The sequence below is a fragment of the Drosophila elegans genome, unplaced genomic scaffold (genome assembly GCF_018152505.1).
Source record: "Drosophila elegans isolate 14027-0461.03 unplaced genomic scaffold, ASM1815250v1 contig_208, whole genome shotgun sequence".
Lineage (NCBI taxonomy): Eukaryota > Metazoa > Arthropoda > Insecta > Diptera > Drosophilidae > Drosophila > Drosophila elegans.
This window is the reverse complement of record NW_024545578.1, coordinates 4,234,440-4,261,250: the sequence shown is the minus strand read 5'-3', so window position 1 is coordinate 4,261,250 and position 26,811 is coordinate 4,234,440. Positions and strand designations below refer to the sequence as shown.

The following is a 26,811-nucleotide window of genomic DNA, read 5'->3' as shown; positions in this document are numbered from 1 at the left end:
TGGATGTGATTGAATATTATAACACAAGAATAATTCCTTTAAATAAAATTGTTCACAATTTTAAAATGTATTATTAAGTGAGTACGAAACAATATAATCTTATATATAAATAAACTAAATTCATTTATTAAGAATTTGTTATAAGCTTGTTCCACAAGGAAACCATAAAATTAACGAATAAAAGATACAATACCGATGTCTTTCCTTTTTTAATGATAATACAATAATAATAATTAAATATATAAGTTAAAAAAAGTATTGCTTACTTGTATACTTTTAAAAAGCAAGCAGATTAATCAGTTTTCTTAACAATAAACATGTTAAAAATTTAAGCTTGCTTAACATCCTAAATCCAATTGCTTTCGCTTTTGTATCCATGGTCCCATGACTCATCTGGCATGTGCTGGATCCAACTTCTGGCCTCCATCCTCTCCTGCCCCTCCTGCAGATGCTCCTCCAGCTCGACTGCTGTTGGTGCATTGTTTACTCCGCACAGACCAAAACAAAAATGCAGCCATGGACTGGCCCAGACATCTGAGTAACTCAGGCGATGAGGAGGTGGAAAAGTGAGCTGGGGCTGCTGCGGTTTCTCTTGGCTGCGGGGAACGAAGCTAAATTTTATGGATTTATTGAAAATTGAACGCACTTGAATGGCAGGAAGAGGGGAATGAGGCTGTATGAGCTGCATCTGCCCGCCTGCCTGTCTGCGAAAGAAGCTTGTTTGGAAAACAAATAGACGAACTCCTCTAGAAGATGCAGCGTATCCCAGAAGATGGTGCCAAAAACAGGAGCGGAGTGAGCCAGAAGGGTGAGTTGCAAAATAAATTCGTTATTTTGTCTTCAGCTCTTTAACAAAGTTTAATAAACATCTACAGATTAACATCAAGTACTTTTAAGTGTTTAATACTTATTTCACAACACATTCCAGAATTTAATTTATTTTTTGGTCTTAATTTTGTATTGTTTAAATTAACCCCGTTCCTATCATCATTGAACCGCACCTGTTTTTTGGAAAACTTGCGACTGCCACGCGTTTGGTTGTGCACTGCATTTTGTTTGTTTGGATTTGGTTTGGCTTGCCTCAAGTTTTTGGTGTTTTGTTTATGGAAACGCGTGCGGTCAACAACAGCAGCAATATTGAGACGGCAAAATTAACACATGAAAAGATGGCTAATAAATGGGGTTGCAAGTTTGAGTCAATAACTGAGTTATTTGCTTCTTTCAGAAAGAATACTTACAGCTTGTAAATATAAGATAAATATACTTTAACAAGTAAGTATGAGATAAAAATGTCTAAAGGCCAAATTTTCAAAACTTTTAAAACTGTACTTTGGCATGTTAGTTAAAAAACATTTAAATTCTTTGGAAAACCTTCTTATTTAAAATACGTTTTGTTTCCTTGTTCAACAAAACTAACAATTAAATGCTAATACAATTAATATGATCATTGGCTGGCCAATAAAGAAATAAAAGTTGTAGATCACACGGCGATAGGTCGAGAAATAATGTGATGCATCCCCAGCTAAATTGGCGCCCGGGCGAGAACTAGTTTGGTGTTCAGGTCGGGCCGGTTCTCGATTTGATTTAGTTGATCTGGCTGCCTTCGACTGGAGTTCCTTGGTGCTGAAGATCCTACACACACCTCCGAGGACGCCCACACAGTTTCCCAGGATGTCGTTTCGACGTCTTCTTCGCTGGAGTCGCGGAATGCGATCGAAGGGACGCCACCCAGCCCAGCCAGCCACGTGGGCAGTCCCCACTGTACTGGTATTCCCGCGTTTTCCTACTCCCTATCATGCACTCGATGTGTGACAACAAACAAAACACTTTGCGAATCGCTTTCATCTGCTCGAAAATAAAACCAAATTCCAAGAAACATTCATTCTTTGTTTTGTGAATAACGTATAACGTACGAGAGCTCTTTAGGTTTTTGGCTCGGAAAACGAATTGAAAATCGCCCACGCAAAATTGGGAAATAGGAATGGGGAATGGGGTGACCAATTGGCGCCCGGCGACACTCAAAACGATTTATATCCAAAACGCAAGAGGGGAACATATTCCACAGCAGACCAGACCAGACAAGAACAGAACAGACAGGTGGCCATAATGCCAGAAGAGACCCCCTAAAGTGTCCCATAAATTCATTAATTTGTCGCGCTTTTTTTCACACTCGCATTCGCCATAAAATATTTGTCAGCTTTACGATGCCTTTAATTCTAGCGTCGACGCATTAAAAACTAATGCGGGGAAATTAATACGAATAAATTCTGGGAATTGTGAAAATCGAGGGTGGGAGGGAGGTAAGGAAGGAAGGAAGGTGCACCCAGCCGATCCTCATGAATGTTGTTATGGATGTTTGGGCATTTAAATTTAGCAGCCACCACGACGAGGCGACGATCACCAGCATCAAGAATCGGCATCAAGCATCAGCCCACTGAACGAGAATGGGACGAGAATGAATCAGCCAGAAATAGAAACTGAAATAAAGCGGCGGCAGTGGCAGCGGCACGATATTTATAGGGATACCCTAATCGGTGGTAGTATGATCAGTTAAGTTTATCAGGTTGCTAAGAAATATACCAAAAAACTGATTGAAAGTTATGATAAAAGTTTTTATTGGTATTTATTCACATTTAAGAAACGACTGTCAATGGAAGTTTAACTGATTGATTAAAAACTTAAAGAGAATTAAAAAATGATTGAATTTTAATGAAATTGTCATTAAATAATAATATTTACAAATTTAATAATACATTCATTACTTTGACTAAGCGATTATCAATGGCTTACTGAAAACAATGGGCATTTGATAAATTTAATGAGATAAATATAACTATCTGTTAATATTGTTTTGAAACTTAAAACGAAAAGAGTTGAATAATAAAAACTATATATTATTAAATATATTGTATAAAATAATGGGTTGCATTTTAGCTACTCAGTAAAGCATTAAACTTTCTCACTTAATTTATACAATATTTGGAACAAATAAGACCTTGTAAAATGATGTTAACTTACTTCGTTATTGACTTAAATATATACAATAAATAAATGTTTTTGTAGAGCATTCAAACTTTGATAGTTTTTAAATACCAAAATAAATCTTGTTTTATATATACAAAATCGTACGATATCTCAGACAGATGCGTTTTGCCCACCTCCCCCATTTGGCTAATCTATTTTGGTGGCCCGTGCGACAAAAGCCAAAAGCGAAACAATTTGCAAATGTTTGGACCAGTCTGTGGTTTTGTCTGATAAGATGGGCGGGGAATGGGGGCCCTATTTAGTCCATCAGTCTGTCAGTCAAACAGTCAATCAGTCAGTCAATCAGCGGCCCACACTAACCAATGCCGTTTCGTGGCCAGTTTGTCACTTGGCTGTCCCATTAGCCGCCACACTTTGGCTGGGTCACCGGCCCAAAACGGAGTCTTATGTTTTTTTGGAGGCCTTTTTTGTGGTGGGAGGGAATTCCGTGGGCGACCGGCTAATCCCACCTTTTAGGGCCTAAGCAGCTTCTTTTTGCGCGGCCTGCAAATTTATGCAAATTGCTGATTGAATTCAAATTTTCGAACTCGAAATTCTCGCGACGACAAATATGGCAACACGCCTTGCCTACGAAATTAATTCGGTTTGCGAGTCGCCAAAGATAGCGACCAAGCGACCAAAGCGACCAAGCGACAGCGGAGACGCCATGAATCAAAAATTGTATAAATCGTATCAAGATCTTGGCGAGAGTCAAGGTCTTTTCGGCGTGGCCACGGCCCACATCTTGGCTTTTTGGACGCAAAAGGGGGAATCCGCGGAGTATAGGTAGTTCGCTGGCATAATTAACATGCGCCAGAGATGCCAACGACTTGTCAGCCGGGAACAAAACAAAAAAAAACCGAATAAGTCCCGGCAAACAAAGGCAAAAAATTCCCTCGCTGGTGGGTGTCTTGAAATAATCTCCACCAATGGATCCATTTTATTCGGTTTCCTTGGGTATTTCGTATTTCAGTTTCTAGTTGCAATGCACTTGCCCAAGGCTCCATGCAGGGGTTCCAGATTTCTTACCCCTCGAGGAGATCTGCAGATCAGCCACTGCGTGAGTTATTTTATGATTTCTGCAGTTTTGTGTGGTTGGTCCATAGCTGTTCGTTTCACATAAACATTGAGGCAAAAGAACTCTGATCAAATTAGAAAAGCTCTATTTAAAGATGTAATGAAATAATTATTATGATAAAAACACCATTTAGCCCGGAACTAACAATAATTGGAGCTTTGATTCTTATTTTAAATTGTTTTTCTTCTACCCTGAAACTTAATATATTAAGCACAAACGTTGATGCTTAAGACCTCTGATCAAATGAAAACAAAATATTACGAAATAACTCCTTAATTAATTTCCGAAAAATACCTTTGCAGAAAAGTGACCAAAATCCAGCAGTTTTAACTCTATAACTTTTCTCTTAAGTATCCGACTTCGAAGTGGTATATTTTGAACGCCTTGGTGCTTAGTTTTCTAAAAAACTGCATTGAAAACTTGGTTTGTAAATTCGGTTCGATTTTTTCTCAATTTTAATGATGTAACCCCTTTCAAAATTTCCGAAAAACTCGTCTTTGCAGAAAAGTGACCAAAATCCTGCAGTTTTAAATCCATAACTTTTCTTTCCGCCACCCGATTTCCAAGTGGAATATCTTCAAAGTCTTATGGCTTAACCCTCTAAAAACCTGCATTTAAATTTTGTTTTAAAATTATGAGTTGCTATGTATTATGAAATAAAACCTTAACTAATTTCCGAAAAAAAGCTTTGCAGAAAAGTGACCAAAATCCAGCAGTTTTAATTCTATAACTTTTCTCTTAAGTATCCGACTTCGAAGTGGTATATCTTGAACGCCTTGGTGCTTAGTTTTCTAAAAAACTGCATTGAAAACTTGGTTTGTAAATTCGGTTCGATTTTTCGCAATTTTAATGATGTAACCCCTTTCAAAATTTCCGAAAAACTCGTCTTTGCAGAAAAGTGACCAAAATCCTGCAGTTTTAAATCCATAACTTTTCTTTCCGCCACCCGATTTCCAAGTGGAATATCTTCAAAGTCTTATGGCTTAACCCTCTAAAACCCTGCATTTAAATTTTGTTTTAAAATTATGAGTTGTTATGTATTACGAAATAAAACCTTAACTAATTTCCGAAAAAAAGCTTTGCAGAAAAGTGACCAAAATCCGGCAGTTTTAAATCTATAACTTTTCTATTGAATATCCGATTTCAAAGTGGAATATCTTTAATGCCTTGGTGCTTAGTATTCTAAAAAACTGCATTAAAAACTTGGTTTGTAAATTCGGGTCGATTTTTCGCAATTTTAATGATGTAACCCCTTTCAAAATTTCCGAAAAACTCGTCTTTGCAGAACAGTGACCAAAATCCTGCAGTTTTAAATCCATAACTTTTCTTTCCGCCACCCGATTTCCAAGTGGAGTATCTTCAAAGTCTTGTGGTTTAACCCTCTAAAAACCTGCATTTAAATTTTGTTTTAAAATTATGAGTTGCTATGTATTATGAAATAAAACCTTAACTAATTTCCGAAAAAAAGCTTTGCAGAAAAGTGACCAAAATCCAACAGTTTTAAGTCTATAACTTTTCTCTTAAGTATCCGACTTCGAAGTGGTATATCTTGAACGCCTTGGTGCTTAGTTTTCTAAAAAACTGCATTGAAAACTTGGTTTGTAAATTCGGTTCGATTTTTCGCAATTTTAATGATGTAACCCCTTTCAAAATTTCCGAAAAACTCGTCTTTGCAGAAAAGTGACCAAAATCCTGCAGTTTTAAATCCATAACTTTTCTTTCCGCCACCCGATTTCCAAGTGGAATATCTTCAAAGTCTTATGGCTTAACCCTCTAAAAACGTGCATTTAAATTTTGTTTTAAAGTTATGAGTTGTTATGTATTACGAAATAAAACCTTAACTAATTTCCGAAAGAAAGCTTTGCAGAAAAGTGACCAAAATCCGGCAGTTTTAAATCTATAACTTTTCTATTGAATATCCGATTTCAAAGTGGAATATCTTTAATGCCTTGGTGCTTAGTTTGCTAAAAAACTGCATTAAAAACTTGGTTTGTAAATTCGGGTCGATTTTTCGCAATTTTAATGATGTAACCCCTTTCAAAATTTCCGAAAAACTCGTCTTTGCAGAACAGTGACCAAAATCCTGCAGTTTTAAATCCATAACTTTTCTTTCCGCCACCCGATTTCCAAGTGGAGTATCTTCAAAGTCTTGTGGTTTAACCCTCTAAAAACCTGCATTTAAATTTTGTTTTAAAATTATGAGTTGCTATGTATTATGAAATAAAACCTAACTAATTTCCGAAAAAAAGCTTTGCAGAAAAGTGACCAAAATCCAGTAGTTTTAAGTCTATAACTTTTCTCTTAAGTATCCGACTTCGAAGTGGTATATCTTGAACGCCTTGGTGCTTAGTTTTCTAAAAAACTGCATTGAAAACTTGGTTTGTAAATTCGGTTCGATTTTTCGCAATTTTAATGATGTAACCCCTTTCAAAATTTCCGAAAAACTCGTCTTTGCAGAAAAGTGACCAAAATCCTGCAGTTTTAAATCCATAACTTTTCTTTCCGCCACCCGATTTCCAAATGGAATATCTTCAAAGTCTTATGGCTTAACCCTCTAAAAACGTGCATTTAAATTTTGTTTTAAAATTATGAGTTGTTATGTATTACGAAATAAAACCTTAACTAATTTCCGAAAAAAAGCTTTGCAGAAAAGTGACCAAAATCCGGCAGTTTTAAATCTATAACTTTTCTATTGAATATCCGATTTCAAAGTGGAATATCTTTAATGCCTTGGTGCTTAGTTTGCTAAAAAACTGCATTAAAAACTTGGTTTGTAAATTCGGGTCGATTTTTCGCAATTTTAATGATGTAACCCCTTTCAAAATTTCCGAAAAACTCGTCTTTGCAGAAAAGTGACCAAAATCCTGCAGTTTTAAATCCATAACTTTTCTTTCCGCCACCCGATTTCCAAGTGGAGTATCTTCAAAGTCTTGTGGCTTAACCCTCTAAAAACCTGCATTTAAATTTGGTTTTAAGATTAAAAAAATTATTCTTAAGACTTAATTTGGCAAAGCTAAATAAATAGATTTCATCTCAGTTTGATGAGAACTTTCGCAATCCCTATGTAAAATTGCTGATAAATGTTAATTTTAGTTCATGTCTAGTATACTTTCACTAAATAAAATTATTCTCGGAACTATTCTACGTGACATTATCCTACTTATTAGTACGCGCAACTTCTTAATGAGTTTGTTTCCCATGCTAACTTGACTGGCTATCTCCAAAAAAACAACCTTTAGAAGCAACAAAAAAAAACTCTCTAATTGCCGCACTTTCCTCATAATCGCGACTGTCGGTCGTGTCTAGTCTTCTGGCCATTTCATTTGGCCCGTTGCAGAAACCGCTCACTTTCGGCTAACAAATCTCCGCCTGACCTCGATGCAGGCCACACACGTAAAAGGGCTGGGAAAATAAAGAGAACTTTTGCGCTTTTCATTAATAAAGTGCCGCTGTCTGTCCGCCCGTCCGTCTGTGCCAGTAACACATATATTACATAGTAAAAGACCAGGCCAGCGGGCAAGTAATCAAGTGAGTTGTATACCGTCTATAGTTCAAGCGCGAGAGTTACGCGGAGTAACCAGTTACGTTTTATGACCTGGTCAGTCCGTAGATGGCCGGCAGTGCGGGCGGCTAATGAAAAGAAATGAAGTCCGAGACCGAAGACCAGTTGCAGTTTATAGTTGCGGCAGAGGAAGTTCTCAAAACGTGAAGAGATTGGGAAACAGCTCCCCTTTTGGCTGCTGGCCATGGTTTTCCCGCACTTTATGGGCCGCATTTTCTCGGGAAATGCGCTGCAAGTCCAAGAGCAATAACTACGACATGGCTGTCACTTTTGTCGCTTCATTGCGGAAACCATTCAAACGAAATTTCCCTCATCGCGCGACAAATTTCGGACACCCAAGTGGAGAGGAAGCCAGCTCTAAATGACGATTACCGCGGGGGGTTTGGGTTTGGGTCCGGGTTCAGGTTGAGGGTCATGTTCAGGTTCAGGTGAGGTGAGAGCCACGCTGATGACAGAACCGAAATAACTTTATTTTACGACTGCTACATGTGGAAGCCCCAAATTTATGTGGAAATAAAACACGACACATCACGAACAGATACAAATAAATACGGCTAGCGACAGTTTATTAATTATGATGGAAAGCCCCATGTTCTAATCTCTTCAAACGAAGTGATGGCGCCACGGGGCTTAAGCCCCCAAAATCCCTCGGTGGATATTCAGGAAATGCTTGTCCGAAAACGTGCCTTAAGCGGAAATTGATTTATAGTGCATACGCTAAAGGCTGTCCTGTTTTTTCAACACTTCGCAGAATATTAACAGAGCTGCCCAAAAAATCATTAATATTTAAAGCTTTTCATTATAGTTGTCATAGTCAATGCAAGGCATTAATAAAATTGAAATAATCAAAATCGAATCAGCTGTATGATTAACCAAAAAAGAGTCCAAAGAAAGAGATAATTTTGAATACCATTATATGAAACTAACTGCATTCTTAGAAAGTTTATATTAATATTTCATTTTTTTCGAGTGCACATCAATCACATGAAAAGTTTGTCTTGTCTTCATTATAAAAAATCGTATAAGAAGGAAATGTAAACTAATCCAATTTAAGTCAGCCAAATGAATAATGTGATAAAAGCTTGAAGAAAACTTCATTCAAAAGTTAAATTTTCAAATTGTTATATGAAACAGAATGCATATTTAGATGCACGATTAAGTGTAACTTTTTTCCGAGTGTACTTCAATGCAAGCTTATTGATCTTTCAAGAAATCTATGAGATACATTTCCGCCCTTGGACAAATTTGAAAGCTTTAGAGCTCTTCTCCTGCTATTTCACCCTCTGATAAGCAGCGACAATTGCTGTGGTGGGGCTGCTGCCTTTAGAACATCCCACGAGGCCAGCCAAAAATAGCAAAGCAAAGCCACGGCACGGCCAATAAACCTCAAATGATATGTGCTATATGTGCTTTATATATAGAATAGCGGCGACACATTAAAACAAATTGAAATTACCAAATGCATCTATGAAATTTATCGCACGACACCCAGACTGACTAAAAAGATACAATGAAAGCGGCAGGAAAGCAACGCCAGGAGACGGAGCGGCGAGGAATTAATTTATGGACATCAATCTCAATACCGCAGTATCCAACCAGCCCATCGCAATCGCCCCTCATCCCAATTCGTCTGCTCTCCTCCGAAATTTGTGTGTTTGTTGTTTCGGGTTGAAAATTTATTTTTAATATTTTTTCGTAGCGATTTTTCGTCTGCATTTACCGCCGCCTGTTGCCATTGTGGGCGGCCAAGCCCGATCCGAAAACACAATAAATTAAGAATATTTATTTGTTTGCGGTAATTGTGCGAATAATTGATGATTATGTGCCTCATTCCCAGCCACTGGAGTCCGTTGAGTTGTGGGCATCGACGAATGCAACTGCCAGTGCCGAGTGTTGAATGGTTTTTAATTAATTCCGAAAAAGGTTATATGAAGTTGACCCCTCGTTACAGTAAATTTGAAAAGCCGCGTGGGTCTTCCGCGAGGAGCTGATTTTAAACTGTATGATGACAAACAAGAACACTGGCCCAGATCAAATGGTTCTTGAGAAAGCTTGCCAAGAATCTCTGCCGCCGACATTACCACATCCCATATTGTCTAGTGGTTAGGATATCCGGCTCTCACCCGGAAGGCCCGGGTTCAATTCCCGGTATGGGAAATGTGGATAAACTTTATTTTACAAATTATTGAAAAATAATTTAGCAAATTAAGTAAAAATTACGCATAGAATGTGTTGTATTTTAAAATGTATTTATAAGATTTTCCCAGTCAAATTAATCGTTTGCCAACACTACTTTTCTAAAGATTTCATATCCCATATTGTCTAGTGGTTAGGATATCCGGCTCTCACCCGGAAGGCCCGGGTTCAATTCCCGGTATGGGAAATATGGATAAACTTTTTTGTTTGGTAATAAATATGTTTGAAATTATGGTCATTGGAAAATAATTTAACGAATTAAGAAAAAATTATGGATAGAACGTTTATTTTAAAATTTATTTATAATATTTTTAATGTAAAATTAATCGTTTGCCAACACTACCTTTCTAAAGATGTCATGTCCCATATTGTCTAGTGGTTAGGATATCCGGCTCTCACCCGGAAGGCCCGGGTTCAATTCCCGGTATGGGAAATATGGATAAAGTTTTTTTTAAGTAATAAATATGTTCGGAATGTTGTCTAAATAATTTCTAGACAACAAAAATAATTTGTAGAAATTTGTGAAAGAATGTTTTATTTTAAAATTGGTTTATAAAATTATTACCATTGGACAACACTGTATTTCTTGAGATCATAAGTCCCATATTGTCTAGTGGTTAGGATATCCGGCTCTCACCCGGAAGGCCCGGGTTCAATTCCCGGTATGGGAAATATGATTACGATAATTTTTTTTAAGAACCAAATAAAATATAGAAAGTCTTTTTTTTAACTAATTCGGGTTTTCTCAGTATTCTTTAACTTTACTGTCGCTTACAGCAATATTCATAATATATACCTCAAATAAAACCAACTTAGTAATGAATATTGTGTATAAAAAAGCTAATAAACGTGAACGACAACGTAGGAAATATCCGAATGAAGGCGATGAGGAAAATATAAGTGAAAATAGTTCAGTGCTCCAGACTGGTAAAGGAGTTAACAACTCATATAAAAATTGTTCTTCCAACACCCAAGGGCAGTTGCAAAGAAATAGCAACAATGACCTGGATCGGGAACAGAATGAATATAGTAAAAACCGATGCCAAAGTCCCGAAGGAGATGCTCCCATTTATCCTTTTAATTCGCCGGAGGATCCAAGGGATCCCCAACCGGAATGTAATACTGCAGATCGTGGTCTAATATTACCTTCAATCTGTTTAGGCAATCCTTTGCCCTATATTATCGCGGGATATGTTGTTGGAATATTATTGGTTCTATACTGGTACTACAGAAATCCCCAAAAGGCCTGCATTGATTTAAATGAAAAATGGGTTTTCGCTGTGTTGCTGTTTCTTTTACTGCTCATATTGATTCAAAGACGTCCAGCTAGGTGCGTTGGTTTAAAATAACAATAGGTTTATTAACTAATAATTTTTTTCGCAGATGCATTGCGGCTCTATGTTTTTCAAGCCTGGCTAGCTACCAATTCCGAGCAGTGATAATTGCCTTGGCTTTTTTAATGGCGTGTTCGGGACCTGTAAGAAATATAATTCACAACATTTGCATTATGGCGAACACTCTATACTGCGGACAAAATGTTCTCATTCGAGCTCTTAGGCTTATGCAACGTATTATAAATGATCCATCTCATTCAGTGGAAGAATCATTTCAAGGAGTGTTGACGGATATCCGCAAGCTTGTGAATAAATTAGATAAACTTTTAATAAAACTGGAGAGACCCATAGCTAAGATACGTAAGTATATAGTTATAATTATAATACATATATACTTTTACTTAAGGCAGCTTGGTTTCATTAGATGCCACTTTTAAGATCTGCGCAGATTGGTTGGGCGTGCAGAGGGATCACTTTGACTACAAGATGGGTACTCCCTATGATCGCTGCTTGAAAGCATGGAATTTAAGTATTACACAGTGCAAAACTGAATTCGGAGTAAAAACAAAGGACTGCTGCAACAAGGAACGCTTTAATTGGTTCTGCGATAGTCTCAAGACTCTGAAAACCTTCTTCAATGACAATCTTCAATGGTCTCAGGTGGTCATTGAGGAAATATTTCAACGTGGGTTTGGTTACACTTTTCAAACTAAATACATATTCAAATTTTTTACAGGTTTGCACTTAAGCTTTATAAAAATTCGATTTATTTTTATAAGCACGATTAGTTTTGATCATAATTTGAAATTAAATTCTACGAACTTACTAGTCACTACCAAAGATCAATTAAACGAACAGGATATAACGAGACAATTGGAATCGCAAAGGCATAAGTTCTTTTTCGTTTTTCTTTGGCTTGATTTGATAGTCTTTATACTTTTGCTCGCTGTCATACTCCAATCGTTTAATTTTTGGTTTCGATTTCTGGCCGCTGGAAACTTTGAAAACGTCTATATAACAAAGGATTTCGAGAACTATGATAAGGAGTATTATCAAATAATGGGAGAAAGAGTATTGCCCTTGAGCAGCTTCGAAGATAATCAATATGTGAAGGTAAGAGTAAATATATATTCAATTGAAAGTTTTTCAAAGAGAACTTTAGATAAACTCAGTACGACTTCTGCCAAATGAGTTCACTGTTATGTATCGCTCCTGGACTTTTCTAATAATCACAGGAATCCAGCTTTTCTGTATCTGCTTTGTGGACTATAGTCTTTATAGTATGCTGACTTTAATGTCCTTTCATGGCCATATGACTGCTGATCTTCAACGTAATTATAAGTCCTGGCAAAGAATTTAGTTTAAATATTTTTCCCACAGCTCCCGAATACGAAAAACTTGTTATCAAAGGTGGAGGTAAAATTGGTGACATTCTACGAGACCTTATTCACGCTTTTGAGCCGAAAACTTTTAAAATGAATACTCAAAGTTGTTTGCCAATTCCAGGGAAGCCAAAATACCTTCGATATTTATGGATATTTTTGCTATATTTGCTAGCCTGGCTTATGGTTTTTTGGGAGCCATATGGTCGTCGTCTAAGACACCTCACTATGGTATACTTTTATCCAAAGGAATCAATTCGAAGAGCTCGGGACTTGCACTATAACATACTAAAGGAAAGAGGTGAGAAGTTTCCAAAAACAATATGCATTAATTTGTTAATGTTTTTTTTAGAAACTGTATTTAAAACTAGATGTCGGCAAGCCCGTTTATTAAATGCTTTTGTTTATGACAAAGGAATATTATCCAGCACTAGTTGGTTAAATTCCCGTCAAATATGGTAAGTTTCCAAACACATAATTTGAAATAATTGCTTAAATTCAATTCTTTTTTAGGTGGCTTAGTGTTTGTCGAAGAACTATTGTTGGCAAATGTTGCACTATCTGCAGTAAGCCGCTGACCAAGTAAGTTGATTAAACTTCATAAACAGTTGGTTTGATTAACTTATATTTCTGCAGATGGGATAATGTTCCCTGTGATTTGCCAACCTGCAGGGGAATCTACTGTAAGATGTGCTTTCAAGAGTGCAATAATTTATGTATTTTGTGCAGCTCCCGATGCGATAGTGAAATATTCCAAGGGTAATTTTAAATTGTTTAAATTTCTGTCCAGTTGTTAATTTTTCTTATCACAGTAGTAACTCTTCTGATTGCGAAGCAGATACCTGCATCTCAGACATAAACTTCCAGGAACGAGATAAGAATGCATAGTGCTTTGATTTGAAAATGTTTCACTAGAGGAAAATTATATTTAGAAAGGATTTCTTCTAAAAGTAGAACAATAATAGTTGACAGCCACGTTATCAAGTCCCATATTGTCTAGTGGTTAGGATATCCGGCTCTCACCCGGAAGGCCCGGGTTCAATTCCCGGTATGGGAAACGTTTGTGGATTTTTTTTTTATTATTATAATAGTAATTGTTTTTTAATTTTTTTGTATGCCCTTACATACTTGGAACATCAAAGACATAAATACCAGTTAATAGCCAATTGAATGTCCGAAAAATTTAATGTTTTCAAACATTTATTCGATTAGAATAAAAATCCTTTGTTTATTCTGGGTATCCTTTTCTTTATTTTTTTATACTTCTAATCGAATTCCAATGAGCTTGCAAATCTGTTTTCTTATTGGCTAGCCCAAAGTTTTCTTTTAATTTTCTCAGGTATAAACTGTGTTTTCTTATTATTATGCTGCCACCTAAATTCTCCAAGTCTCCAGCTTAGTTCTCATCCTGCCTGAGTAATTTTCTATCCCATTACCTAATTTTCTGGCTCTCAATGGTCAAGGACCTTCCTTCTTTAATCCAAATAACTTTCAGCATAATTTTCTAATTCAATCGGTGGTCCTTTCTGACAAAACAAACCCAAAGTTCCGTGTTTTTCTGAGACTGGGTGTTGGGCTAACCTGCGGGTCTGAGTTACGAGACAGTTTCAAAACGGTCTCAGTTCAAGCGAAACGGACAGATTTTACGAGCCGCCTGCCAACTGAAAGTAAACTACAAATGTTTACACAACCGGAGGGCTAAGGACTAGGGGGCGGGGCTGGGACAGCCTGGTAAAGTTGGAGCAAAAATTGAAAAACTTTTGCCATCGCCTTGTTTTTTTATGATGATGATGAGGACGACGAGGACGACGCCTGCCGCTCGACGAAAACGCCTATTTTTGGAGGGGGCACACCCTAGTCACGCCCCCTTACCGCCCCTTTCGGAAGTAGGACAGATAAATATAAAATTCGGCGAAAAGTTTTCCACACGTCTGGCTGCTCTTCCTGGTAACCAGTTCATGGCAAGTGAAATAGATTTCCACTTGCAAGTAAGTTCTGTCGAGCTATTTAAGCTCCAGATACTAATGTATCTTTGCCTTTCAAACTCAACTGCATGTGTGAGAACTGAGACTGAAGGAAAAAGGATATGAATTCCGGGGGATTTGCATTTGCCTCGCCTCTCTGTGTCTAATTGTGTGGAAAATTGTAAGAAAATAATTCGCTAAATGCAAATGGCTGACACCCCTCTTCCGTCTTGCACAAATATTCAGGCGATTGGGTATTTCTGCTTCAAATGCGGGGTTAGAAGATTGGATTCCCCATATTCGAATTTCGAACCCCTTTTGCGGTTAGTTTCTGAGCTTAATCGGGCGCCTCGCATCGGGCAGATTCTCGCATTACACGCGGTTGGCTTTTCTCCTCTCCACTTCTATTTTCCAGCTTTTCCTGCGGTTTGGCAATTTTGTTAAAGATACAAAGCGCCGATACGGTACAATGAGATGTGTGTGAGCTGTGAGGTGAGAACAAAGCATGCCCGACCACAAAAACAGCGGGCAAAAGCAAATGGGCGCGCGGAATTTGCATAGAGGAGCAGACTTTACGGTGGTGAAGGATTCGGTAAAAAAAAGGGAAAAATATTGGAGGGCAATGTATTTATTTATTATGATATTTAAGATATGAAACACTAAGATGTCTACCGAGATTCCGTTCCATAAATATTTTTGTATATTTAATTTCAAGACGACAACAAAGCTTTGGTAAAATTCTGGAGGTTCAGAGGATAATTGTTCCACTGTCCTATTTAGGAATGATATCTGGCTTGTAGTTTTCCCAACAAAAGAGATACCAGACAAAAAAGCCACAGTACAACAAACCTGGAAAAGCCGGCGAATCTTTTCATTCCGCAACGTTACGAGAAAGGAGGTCCTCTCGTAATTGCAGCTCCACGGACATAGTGACCACGCCCACTCAATGAGCAAACACTTTTCAAATGGAAGGTGTGCCCCGGTCGCCGGGTGATACAATTCCTAATTACAACTTTAAAGGTGGGCGCACATGCGAAACTGGCGCAAATTAATGTGGTCGGTGGAGTCCTGCCAGAGTTTTAAGGACGGGTTAGTGCACTTTTTGATCGCCCAATCGCGTGTCACAATCATTTCCGCCCATCACCAGCGGCATTTCCACTTCTAACAGGTTCAAGTGCAATTTAATTGAGCGAAATGCATAAAGAAACGCAAACACAAATTAAATGCGACATTTTTATTTGCGGTTTTGTGACCGCTCAAATTAATATGGCGTCGCCGTGTCACTGGGAAATGGCTTTAATTACCATTAGAAAGTAGGGAGTGCTTGTCAGGGAAATAACACTAAAAGTGCAATAATGGGGCGGCATATTCAGCAGATAGCGGTCATAAAAGTTTTAAATATAGTACCATTTAACATATATTGCTGGAACAAAATAACTTAGTTCCAAGTACTTTATGTGAAAAGTTTAGCTTTAAAGATGTACCTGATATTTTTTTTCAATCGACTTTGTCGTATTTTCCAGTTGTAACTTTTTTGCAATAAAATAAATGAAGAACAGAATAGGGCTCAAAGTTGAATGCTTTAAATTATAATTAAACAAAAACAAAGATTTTTATAAGATTGTTCTTGGAACATTTACAAGCTAATAATAGAAATACGACCTTTCGTGATTTGTTGGTTCAAAAATATTAGATTTAAAATTCAATAATAAATATTTTACAAACGTCCAAATTATTTTGTTTCTAAAATACATTTTTAACCACAATCAAAACAATGAAAAGTGAAAATCAGGTAATGAAAGAAAAGAAAGGTGGAAATGGGCAAAAGCATTTACTCATTCTATCTGCAGGTCGTAAACAAGTTATTCTCCTATCCACGATGCTACCCATGAGATAAGCAATTGCAGTGGCGCTAACAGGATCATAAATCCAGCGATATAAATCTGGGTCGGAGGAGTGAGATGCGTTGTGGAAAACCTTCTCCTGTGGGTCCCTATTCCTATTCCTTTGCCTTTTACTTTTGGGCGATAAACTCTCGCACACGTCGAAGATTTTGAATTACTTTCGTTTTTATCACCAGTTCTCATAATTTACACGCGACCTGCCTTGGAAACGAAGAGATATTCGGATAAAATCGGTGAAGGTGAGAGGAATAATGCTGACGACTCACTTCATCATAAATTCACCTGTCGTTGCCAGTCCATCGAGTAAAAAACCGGACCTGCTTCCGTTGCCCAACATTGTCCTGGGAAAATTGAAAAGGGAGTCGTCGGCGTCCGAGGAAATTTATGAATTTCGTTGGCGTGGCGAGTGCGCGAAAATTTCGTGGAATTTTCAGGTTTCAGGTCGTAGACGTTGTCGCGTCATTCGAATTGAAATTTCATTAGTTTTACGATGGCCCAGCCTTCTTCGATGGGTTTACGACGCTTCCAGGGAAAATCTACGGCGGAAAACCAGCCCGGCGGAGTCGAGTCAACGCGATGAATTATGGAAAGCGATTTACATTCGCTGGCTCATATTTTATTGCTGCTTGTTAATGTTTTCATTGCTGCTCCTTTTTTGCACCCCTCTGACGCTTTTCTTATTTGGCGAATGTATGAATTATGGATTTTCCCCTTATGGCAATGCCAAAGAATGCAAGCAGCGAAAAAGAGAATTTTTCTTTTCATTGTTGGAAAAATTGTGCGCAAATTTATTGAATTATTTAAAGAGGGGAGATGGATGGCATGGAGTAACCAATCTTTGTTGGTTTTACAAAATGGATGGATTCCGGAGGTAAGAAAAGATGTAGTTGCCAAACTTAAAAATCGTTTAAAAGAAAGTTTCGTAATACATTAAAGAAAGAAAGGAAAGAAAGAATAGGAAAATCAAGAAATCGTAGAAAAATATGCTTTAGCTGTAATGTTAAAAAAGAAAGTTATTTGGGGAGTTAAGAAGGAGGGCGTTTAATATTCAGTGTTACTAGTAGTTTTTACTGCAGAAAAAGAGCTTAGAGCAAATATTATTTATCTTTCGTCGTGATGAGCTTGCCTCTTCAAGCATATGCTAAATAAAATGGAATATTTCTGCTAAAATAAAAACCCTAAAGTCTCGTCCAAATACTGAACCAGTGCTGACCTCTTTGGACATCCATAAAATGGAGACGACTCGCCACTCGAACGCAATAAAAATGTATCAGAAGCGGCGAAAAGGGAAAAACGCTGCGAGATAGAGGGAAATGGCAGATGACATTAGTGCTGCGAGCGGAGAATTGTTATATTCTTAACAATATTCCGGATATTTATGACCCGTGCTGGATCCCATCGCAGTGGCTGGTCAAATGGAGCGTGTCCCGTGCTCCAGTTGCCATTCCATTTGTGCTGAACACTGAGCACTGGACACTGAACACCGAACACTGAATGCCGGATGCTGAATATGCGTGAAAAATGTTGCGAAAAATTTTAATGCGCTCGCTGCGGGCGCCAAATGGAAATGTATGGGTGTTTGAGGAAGCCTGGTAGCCTGGGAAAATGGGAAAAATGGAAAAGATGACAAATGATTATGGAGCATAATAAATTTCTGCGCTGATTGAGCGAGTGCAGCTGCGAGGAATCGCATGCAAAAATAGTGGAATCTAGTGGTTCTTGGTTCATCGTTCTCCCCCGTGGAATAAGTCATCCATTAATGAAGCTAATTTGCTGCACAAATCCTAGCGAAGCTTTCCTTTTTAAATCCCGTTTTCCAAGTTGAGCCAAGGCAAACAGAGGAGAGAGCACAAGGAGCCAGGAAAAGTTGATCCTGGCTGCTTATGGCTGACACGAGTGTCATCCACTCCCATCATATCGCAGTCCCCTTTTCCCCTCAGCAAATAACAAAGAAATTGCAGTGGAAGCAAGTTTATTGTCTCCAGAGCTCCGAATCCTTGGACACACTCACACATGAACTGAGAACTGCTCAAGGAGTTTGAATTTATTTTCTTCGAGTGCCTGTGCCGTTCTGCAATTGCAACTGAAATGTACGAGTGCAGGTCGCTTTTCCAGCTTTTTGCCCCTTGTCCTTTTATTACGCCCTGATTGGGCACACACACAGTCTCTGAGAAAAGTTTGCCCTCAGTATTGGCTTCGCCCCATTTCCTGCAAGTATGTCCTTTGTCCATCTGCTCGTCACGAGGGCAGCAATAAGCCCAGCTGGACATGCGGATTATGCTGTGTTATTGAAAGCGACTGCACACGAGAGGTGAAAAATTACTTTTCTGATTTTCGTTATGGGGATCTGGAAAACTTTTCCGTTTTAAACATTTAACAAAATTATAGCTCATGGGTTATTTACCAAATAAACGTGTTTTTTAGTTAAACTACTGAAAAAAGTGAACAAAGTTTTAGTATTCTTTTGATGTTTACACTCAATAACAATTTAATTATAGAAACTTTAAAGAACTTTGGCCTTATGAAAGCTGTTTAAACTCAAAATCAATTTAACTGAAGGAAATTAAAAAAGTTTGGCCATTTATATACCTACAAATCCAATTATTTAGAGACAAATAACAAAATATATTATTTAATGTGTCTACTTTTATTTTGTATACATTAAATGTTATATTTTATTAAATTAATAGTAGCGGGACAATGTGACACGCCCATAAGCCACTGATATTGTTTTTGTTTTTCCAGGACTCACTTATCAATTTTCAAAACTTATATCTAAACTATTTTTGATTGCTACTTTAATAAACATAAAAACATTGACAGCAATGTCATGTTCGGAGGAAATGTCTGAGTTATTTAATACTTTAGCTATAATACTCTTTTAAGACTTTTACCCTTAAAAAAAATCCCACATCTATAGAGACAGCTGGACAGCTCATCCACAATGGCTAGTCACTGTATAATCGTAGCGGTAAATATTACCCAATAACACATTAAAATCGAGACAATGACGCACAACAACTGAAACACCTACAATATCTATAACAACCGCAGATGAGACACGAATTTCTGTGTTTCTTTTTTTTCAAAGGTGAGAAGTCGGGCGGAGGACAGTCAACAATAAAAAAATATTTAAAGAGGGAGGAGTGAGTGAGGTTGGAAAAAGCGCCCAAGAAAATGAAGTCATCTTGTGCAAATATGAAAACAAAGTCAAGTGTTAATTTGCGTGGGAAAACAATTTTTCAGTTTCAGTCTTTTTGAGTTTGAAGGCCCCAACAAATGAGGCGGCTAAAAGTTCTTTTGATAACGAACGCTCTTGTTAATTTTGTTGTAATTCTTTGAAAGCAAAAGTGTGTAAGGAGGGTTGTAGTTTGGAGGTTGATGGAGGTGATGGGTGAAGGCAATCTGAGAGCGTGTGAAAGGTCAAACTTTGCCACGAAAACTTCAGCACTTGCGATTAGCCAAAGAGCCAAAAAATAAAGGCTAATTTCGTCGAGGCAAATTAGTGAAAATCCCCGACCATTAAAAGCCGCTCTCCATTGCAAAACCCCCAAACCAAAAGACCAAAAAACCAAACCCAAAAACCCAGCCATGAAGCCCGGCAAAAGTTGACACCACAAAACATTAACTTTCGAGTACATCAAACATTTTGTTGGCTGTTATCTCAGCAGGCCCCACAAAGGTGCCACCAACTTTGCCGCAAACTGGGGCACCAAGGGGTTAAGAGACAAGGGGGGTGGGAGAATTGAAACTTTGTGCGTTGTTTCGTTGTTGGTTGTCGTTGGCTGTTGTTGCCATCATCATCATCATCATCATCATCACCATCGTTGTCTTTTGTTGTTATGCGAATGACATTTCCATGTAGTACAAAAGTTTCTCGACTGCTTCTCGTTTTTATTATTATTTGTTGTAACTGCTGTTGCTGCTGCCCCAACAACAACAAACACAACAACAGTGTGGGAAAATGTGTTTATTTTTATGATTGTTTAATGTTTTATTTTCCACGTATTTCCAGCCCAGACAGTCGGACACATACAAAAAAGTTGCTCTCCTGTCAGAGAGTTTCGTTTGTGTTTTATTTAAAATGTTTTAATTAGTTCCGAATCGAACCCATCATCACTGCATTATCTTGGCTGCATCCAAGTCAACCCATTCCCATTCCCACTCCCAGTCGAATTAATCAAATCATCATCATTGCCCGAACGCCACTTTCGATCCCTTTGATCTCTCTGGCCAAAACATATTTCAATTAACAGGCCATGACCGTGGCAAAGGCCAAAAGAGATACCAAAACCAAAGCCAATACAAAATCCAAGTCCAAGGCAATGGCGAAGGTGATCGCGAAGGCCGGCGTCTGGGTCTCTGGGTGTGGCCATGTGTGGGTCTCTTTTTTTCCCCCTGGTGCATGTGTGGGGGCATCAATCAAAGCCGCAGTTAGTACACAGTGGAAAAAATTCTATTTAATTAAAAAGTAATCATACTAAATTGTAATTCAGCAAAATAACAGCTGTGGTTATAATACAAAAAAAATTAAATCAAGTTCTAGTTTTTATTGGTTGTAAATTCTAATCCAAAAACAGAAATATTTTACAGGAAATATATAATCGAATCTTATATTTAAATTATGTTATCTTACTAATACAACATAATAACTAAATAGAAAGATAAGTTTCAGTTTAAAATAATTGAAGTTGAACGAACATATTAGATTAAATAAGTTATGAACTTTTTACATATTTAGTTCAAAAATTAAAGGGGAATTAAAAAAAAGAATGAAATCTACAAATATTAATTAATTTTCCGTGTAATAACCTGTGGTAAACAAGTGAACGATGCTTTGGCCGAGAGGGGCAGACAGATCGGCTCGACTCCAAAATGCTCAGTGAGTGATAAATCAAAGCACTGCCCTCCAACTTATCTGAATTCTGGAGGAAGGGTCTCTCCATATGGGGGCGCCATTCGTGTGGTCCCTTTTGGTCCACGAGTTCCAAGCTCCACACCAAGTGGTTTCGATTCTGGTGGTTCCTATGCTGCTGTGTTGCTTGATTTTCAATTTCATACGCACCGTTGGATGCATTTCAATGGGAGGAAAATCGCTGCACCGAGCGGCAATTTATTGATTAACGCGTTTTGTTTTTCCTCCAGCCTCCTGCGCTCTGCGGGCAGTTTTCATCACTCCTCGAGCGCCGTAATTAAAATGTGTTTTCTTAAATCATTTTCCTGGGTGGCCCTCCAGCTTATCCCACCCCGTCACATTCCCTTTTTATTTTTCAGCGGCAGCTGTCGTCACCAAGTCGAGGCAATAACTCAGAGGTCCATCATCAATTTTATAAACCCCACCGCGGCGGCGGCCCATTCAAAAAAGTGTTAAAGCGCGAAAAGCAGCAGCAGAAACGGCAACTGAAGTTGGGCAATTTGTTTCGCTTTGTCTGCCGGTGGCAAGGGAAAAACAATGCCAGGTGAACTCAGGTGCGGGGGGTGTACAGCGTACTTTTCGACACTCATTTGCAATTTTTTGTTAATTTTTTGCCTTTTTCAGTCGCCTGACGATGGCTGGCGATGATAAGAACTTGCCGCAACTCCGACGCAACAATGCAATAATTACAATTTATATTTGCAGATAGAAATCGCACATTAAGCAACAGCAGAATGCAAACTGCAAATTGCAACTGCCGACGCTTCAGTTAACCCATGAAGCCCATAAAGAAAGACAAGCCCAAAAAAAAAACATACAAAAAACAAAAGAAAAAAGCTGTCAACGTGTGCGTTTTAACGCTTCGTCGACCTGGCCCACTGGCCACTAAAGTTAAGGTCGCTGTTAACGTTAATGTCCACGTTAAAGTTGCCCCGGGCGGCAGCTGCTTCCAGTCTGCTGCTTCCAGCTGCCTTGGCTGCCACTTTTGCTGCCACTTCTGCTGCTGCACTTTTGGCCACAATTGTCGGCTGCTGCAGGGGTCATTGCCGAAATTTCAATCAACTCGGGTGGCCAGCTGAAAAAAACGTGAAACAGGCGAGAGCTGCGCTTAAGGCAAAGACACATTTTAAATGCCCCAACAAAAAAAAGTGTAGGGGATTGGGGGGAACATTATGAATAAGCTTAGCATTAATATAATGATGGATGCATACTCTCTATGACTGAGAAGTACAAAAAGTTTAAAAAATGCGATATTTATTTTTTGGCATTTTATTGTTTTAAAAAATATTGACTTTGTTTTTCATAAAGACATTTTCAAATATACAAAATTTTTTTTTTTTTAAACATATAGGGCTTATTTTAAATACATATTATTCTTTTTAAGATATTGTACAGTTTTATTAGGAATCAAGGATATGTCTTTACATGAAATAAGCATTTGTCACGTTTTTGATGAAAAATACTATTGCAGATATGCATCTTGCCCATAGGGATAAGATTTATACCTTATTTTGCATTCTTAATAATTAGGGTTTGAATTGTTTCCTAAACCAGCCTTTAAACCAAATCCGCTAAGCAAATCCTCATACCCCATTAATTTTAAAGCGTATATTCCAGCAGTGACCCAAAACAGCAGACGGTCGATCCAGTCAATTTGGTGGTCCACTTTGCATATGCCAAAATTAAAGATGACCTGATCCAGAGGAGGTTGCCAGTGTATATGCATACTATATCCAGTTACACGTTTGACACCTGGCCTCACCTGACTGGTGAGTTTGCCTCTGGCCCCGATCCTTTTCATCTGACACACAACTCAAACTGCTGGCGACTGCCGAAAAAGATCAGAGAGTGATCCATTTGGGGATCTTTGGGTTCCTGATCCTAAAGTCTTGAGCTGGCCACGCGTGCGCCAGATCGAATTACCAAACAAAAAGCCAGCGGAGGTGAAGGGTTTTTTGGGGGCCAAGGACCTCCTGCCAGGATATGGAAGAGCAGCAGTTTGTTTGGCTCTCTGGGTGGTCCATTCGGATGCTGCCGTCGTCATCCTTAATGTCGCCGTCGCTTTCGATGGCAATGAAAGGCGAATGGCTAAGGGGCTACACTCAGAGAATTGCAGGTAGCAAGGGTCAATCTAAATTTTAGGAAAATAATTTGAGGGAAACCGATAACAAATATGACTTCCTAGGTTTTTTTATTATTTTTTTTCTCAATTTCAGTTTATTATTTATTAAACATGTACTAATGAATAAATTTAGTTAGTCACAACTCGGATAAACATTAGGTGTCTTAATGTATACACATTTTTATGAGAGTAACATTTTTCAAAATTTAACAAATCCAGAGTGTTGAGTGTAGATGCACCTTTGTCAATCCGAGTAGCTACCTCCTTCCCAATCGCCGGCAGTATATCATCGCGACAAGGACACTTCAATTAGGACAGAGCGCCGCCTCAGCAGCTCCTTTGTCCATGTCTCTGTTTTCACCGCGTTCCAATCGCAATTAGCAATTAGCACAACATTAGCGCGGCTGACCTTTGACCTCGCTGCCACTCCCGCTGCGCCCGCCATTGTCCTTGTGCGCGATTGTCTCCTGTGAATACTCCCCGTGTCCCATCCAAGGAGTGTCCTCTGTCCTCTGTGCTGTGTACTGTATACTGTGTGCTCTGTGTTTTGTCACGCATTCATTCGCCAAATGGCCGGCAATAATTTGCGGTTGTCCCATTGTGTCCCGCGTCCTTCGTCCTTCGCCGCTGGCAGGCGCCGCCGCATATTTACATAATTGCCCATGTCTCACCCAGTGTCTCACGCCATAACGCTATAAACACGGCCAGGAAGATATAGCCCGCAGTTCCAGATAGTCAGCATGATTTGTGTGTTTGTGCACTCTCTCAAACTCGCATAAATATGAATTTGAAAAGTGGAGAAAAACACACTTAAATGAAGACGAAACTAATGGTAAGGCCATGCTGCCTTTGAAAGTAAGAAAAGTTGGCAGAATAGCTAAGTAATTGAAAACGAATTTTTGAAAATTATTACGATTGTCCACAAAGAGGTTTAAGGTTTTTATATAATTTAAAACATTATTTTAATAGGTTGAGCTATGCGACGGTCTGGTCATATTTCAGCATACCCAAAAATGTATAAAATATAATGTGACAAACTTTTAAGTCCTGGCAGTGAAGGGGTTGAGCACTATATTTAACATTTTTAAAAACCTTTTTTAACTATGTATAAACCTATTAAACTGTTAAATAGAGGATCGAATTTCTCAACAAAATTAGTGCCAGCCATGAAAACCTTATCTAATGATAATTCAGTCACCATTATGGGTCTGCGGAGTAATGTATTTTTACTGTGTGCTCTTCTTTTTTTTGTATGCTTGACCAAATTAAGCTTGCACTCCCGTTACCCAAACATTGAAAAACTTATTAAAAAAGATGGAGAATTTTACGTGGACAGTCCGTCGTGCAAGATGCCCAAAATGGATCCCTTTTCGGAAGACATAATGCAGTTCTTTAAGCGCAAGGAGTTTAAGGAGTGTAGCACCGATAATGATTTGGTAATCAGTCAGTTCGATCCGAAACTAAGACAATACAGGATCCATATAGATGAGAACACTGCTGACAAGCTTTTGAAAAATGTTGGCAATGCGACAATTAAGTGTGAATACCATGTGATAGGTCGAAACAAAAGCGCTTTTATTCCGGATAATGACTTTAGGTGGGCTAAAAACAAGGATTTAAAGTTTTTGATATGACATTTTAAAATGTTTTTCTCCTTAACAGTTTTTCCGGTCCTAAGCCCTTAATCAAATCCTTACTGGTACCGAAGGACATTGACTTTATTATCGTTCAATGCTTTGCCGTAAATGCTAAGAAAGAATTGGAACTCCTTCAAGAGAATGCCTTCCTGTTTGTGCAGGATCGTTTGGATAATAAAACTGACAATCTAGGAGGCGGTCGTCCAGATGAGGAATCCAAGCCAAATGTTATTATTCTGGGCATTGATTCCACATCCCGCTTAAACCTGAGACGCTCTATGCCCAAGCTCCTGGAATTCCTGGAACGTCCAGGATGGTTCGAAATGCAGGGATATAATAAAGTGGGTGAAAATACCCTACCCAATCTTTTGGCCATTCTCACTGGAAACGCCGAGGAAAAATCTCTTTTGGAAGGTAAATTTAGAAGGAGCTCATTCATTAATAACCTTAATTATATTTGGCGAAGATTCAAAAAGTATGGCTATATGACAGCTTTCGGTGAAGACTGTGCCCAGATCAACACGTTTAACTATCAAAAGCCCGGTTTTAAGAACCAGCCAGTCGATTACTATCTTAGGAACTTTATAAACGCTTTGGAAGCCAATTTGAAGACTAGACGTGATTTTGGAAACGTATTCTGCCTTGGCCGCCGGTTAAGTTTCAGATACATCTTTGACTTTGCCAAACAGTTTATGCAACGCTTCCAAAGCAAAGCACCTATATTTGGACTCTTCTGGTCAAACAGCTTTACTCATGAGGATTTCTTGGGAGCCACTGCTTTGGACAGGGTCTTCTGGGAATATCTTTTGGTATATGATGCCCTGGGACTTTTCGAGCGGTCAATTGTGCTGGTGCTAAGCGATCATGGCTATAGATATGGGGTAACTCGACGAAGCGCTACTTCGGGATATCTTGAAGAACGTCTGCCCATGATGTTCATATACGTTCCTCCCTGGTTTAGAGCAAGATATCCCCAGTATGTGGAGAACCTAAAGAGAAACCGGAATCGACTGTCCTCCAGTTTTGATCTGCACATGACTTTGCACCACTTACTTCAACTAAATGTCACTTCTATGTCGGATTTCAGTCCAAGTCTACAGGCTTCACAGTGCAAAGAGTGTCAGTCGCTGTTCTTCGAACTTCCCTACAATAGAATTTGTTCCCAGGCTGGAATTCGTGAAAAGTGGTGCTCCTGTGAGCCCACTCAAACGGTAACCGATTCAAAACACACTAGGAAAATAGCTCTAGAAGTGGTGCGACAAATGAACCAGCATCTGGAGGATAGAAATCTCACCAAGCTTTGCGAAAACTACAGCCTAAAAATGGTCCTTCATATGGACCGCAAGATGCCAGTTACTGATGAGTCCGTCGAAGACGATGAACGGCACACATACATCATAACTTTCGACACCTGGCCCAAATCGGCGCACTTCGAGGCCACTGTACAGTGGAACACCCAGAAAGAATCATTAAATATGAACGTGGACGAAATAAGTCGCCTGGAGTCATACAACGAGTATAGCAAGTGCACGAAAGACCCAATAATCAAGAAATATTGCATATGTATACCGTTTAAATAAACACCACGAGAATATTAATATATATTTGTTTTATTAAGCTTAATATGTTATATTACACAATCTTATTCTAAATATGGACCATAACTTTTTACATTACAATTCAACTTTTAAAA

At 38.5% G+C, this 26,811-nt stretch overlaps 2 protein-coding genes and 5 non-coding genes across 9 annotated transcripts; all 7 read left to right on the top strand.

The window, feature by feature from the left end:
• The first annotated feature begins 9,749 nt into the window (after positions 1 to 9,749).
• Trnae-cuc lies at positions 9,750 to 9,821 on the top strand. Its single transcript has one exon. It is a non-coding gene; the product is annotated as a tRNA-Glu (tRNA).
• A 154-nt stretch (positions 9,822 to 9,975) lies between these two features.
• Positions 9,976 to 10,047, top strand: Trnae-cuc. The gene has a single exon. It is a non-coding gene; the product is annotated as a tRNA-Glu (tRNA).
• A 174-nt stretch (positions 10,048 to 10,221) lies between these two features.
• Trnae-cuc lies at positions 10,222 to 10,293 on the top strand. Its single transcript has one exon. It is a non-coding gene; the product is annotated as a tRNA-Glu (tRNA).
• A 166-nt stretch (positions 10,294 to 10,459) lies between these two features.
• Positions 10,460 to 10,531, top strand: Trnae-cuc. The gene has a single exon. It is a non-coding gene; the product is annotated as a tRNA-Glu (tRNA).
• A 112-nt stretch (positions 10,532 to 10,643) lies between these two features.
• On the top strand, positions 10,644 to 13,633 carry LOC108145614 (DC-STAMP domain-containing protein 2). 3 transcript variants are annotated; one of them, XM_041708136.1, is made up of 10 exons: positions 10,644 to 11,190; positions 11,244 to 11,554; positions 11,619 to 11,879; positions 11,931 to 12,307; positions 12,357 to 12,525; positions 12,575 to 12,877; positions 12,929 to 13,034; positions 13,090 to 13,158; positions 13,213 to 13,335; positions 13,392 to 13,633. In XM_041708136.1, the coding sequence occupies exons 1-10, from the start codon at positions 10,679 to 10,681 to the stop codon at positions 13,462 to 13,464; spliced, it is 2,304 nt and encodes a 767-aa protein (XP_041564070.1). In that variant the 5' UTR covers positions 10,644 to 10,678; the 3' UTR covers positions 13,465 to 13,633. The 3 variants fall into 3 exon arrangements, with proteins under 3 accessions (XP_041564070.1, XP_017126639.2, XP_041564071.1); XM_017271150.2 differs by having other exon boundaries at positions 13,389 to 13,633; XM_041708137.1 differs by lacking the exons at positions 12,575 to 12,877; positions 12,929 to 13,034; positions 13,090 to 13,158; positions 13,213 to 13,335; positions 13,392 to 13,633 and having other exon boundaries at positions 12,430 to 12,496.
• Positions 13,562 to 13,633, top strand: Trnae-cuc. Its single transcript has one exon. It is a non-coding gene; the product is annotated as a tRNA-Glu (tRNA).
• Positions 13,634 to 24,683: 11,050 nt separating this feature from the next.
• On the top strand, positions 24,684 to 26,698 carry LOC121467092. Its single transcript, XM_041708175.1, has 2 exons — positions 24,684 to 25,078; positions 25,144 to 26,698. The coding sequence occupies exons 1-2, from the start codon at positions 24,684 to 24,686 to the stop codon at positions 26,696 to 26,698; spliced, it is 1,950 nt and encodes a 649-aa protein (XP_041564109.1).
• The last annotated feature ends 113 nt before the right edge of the window (positions 26,699 to 26,811 follow it).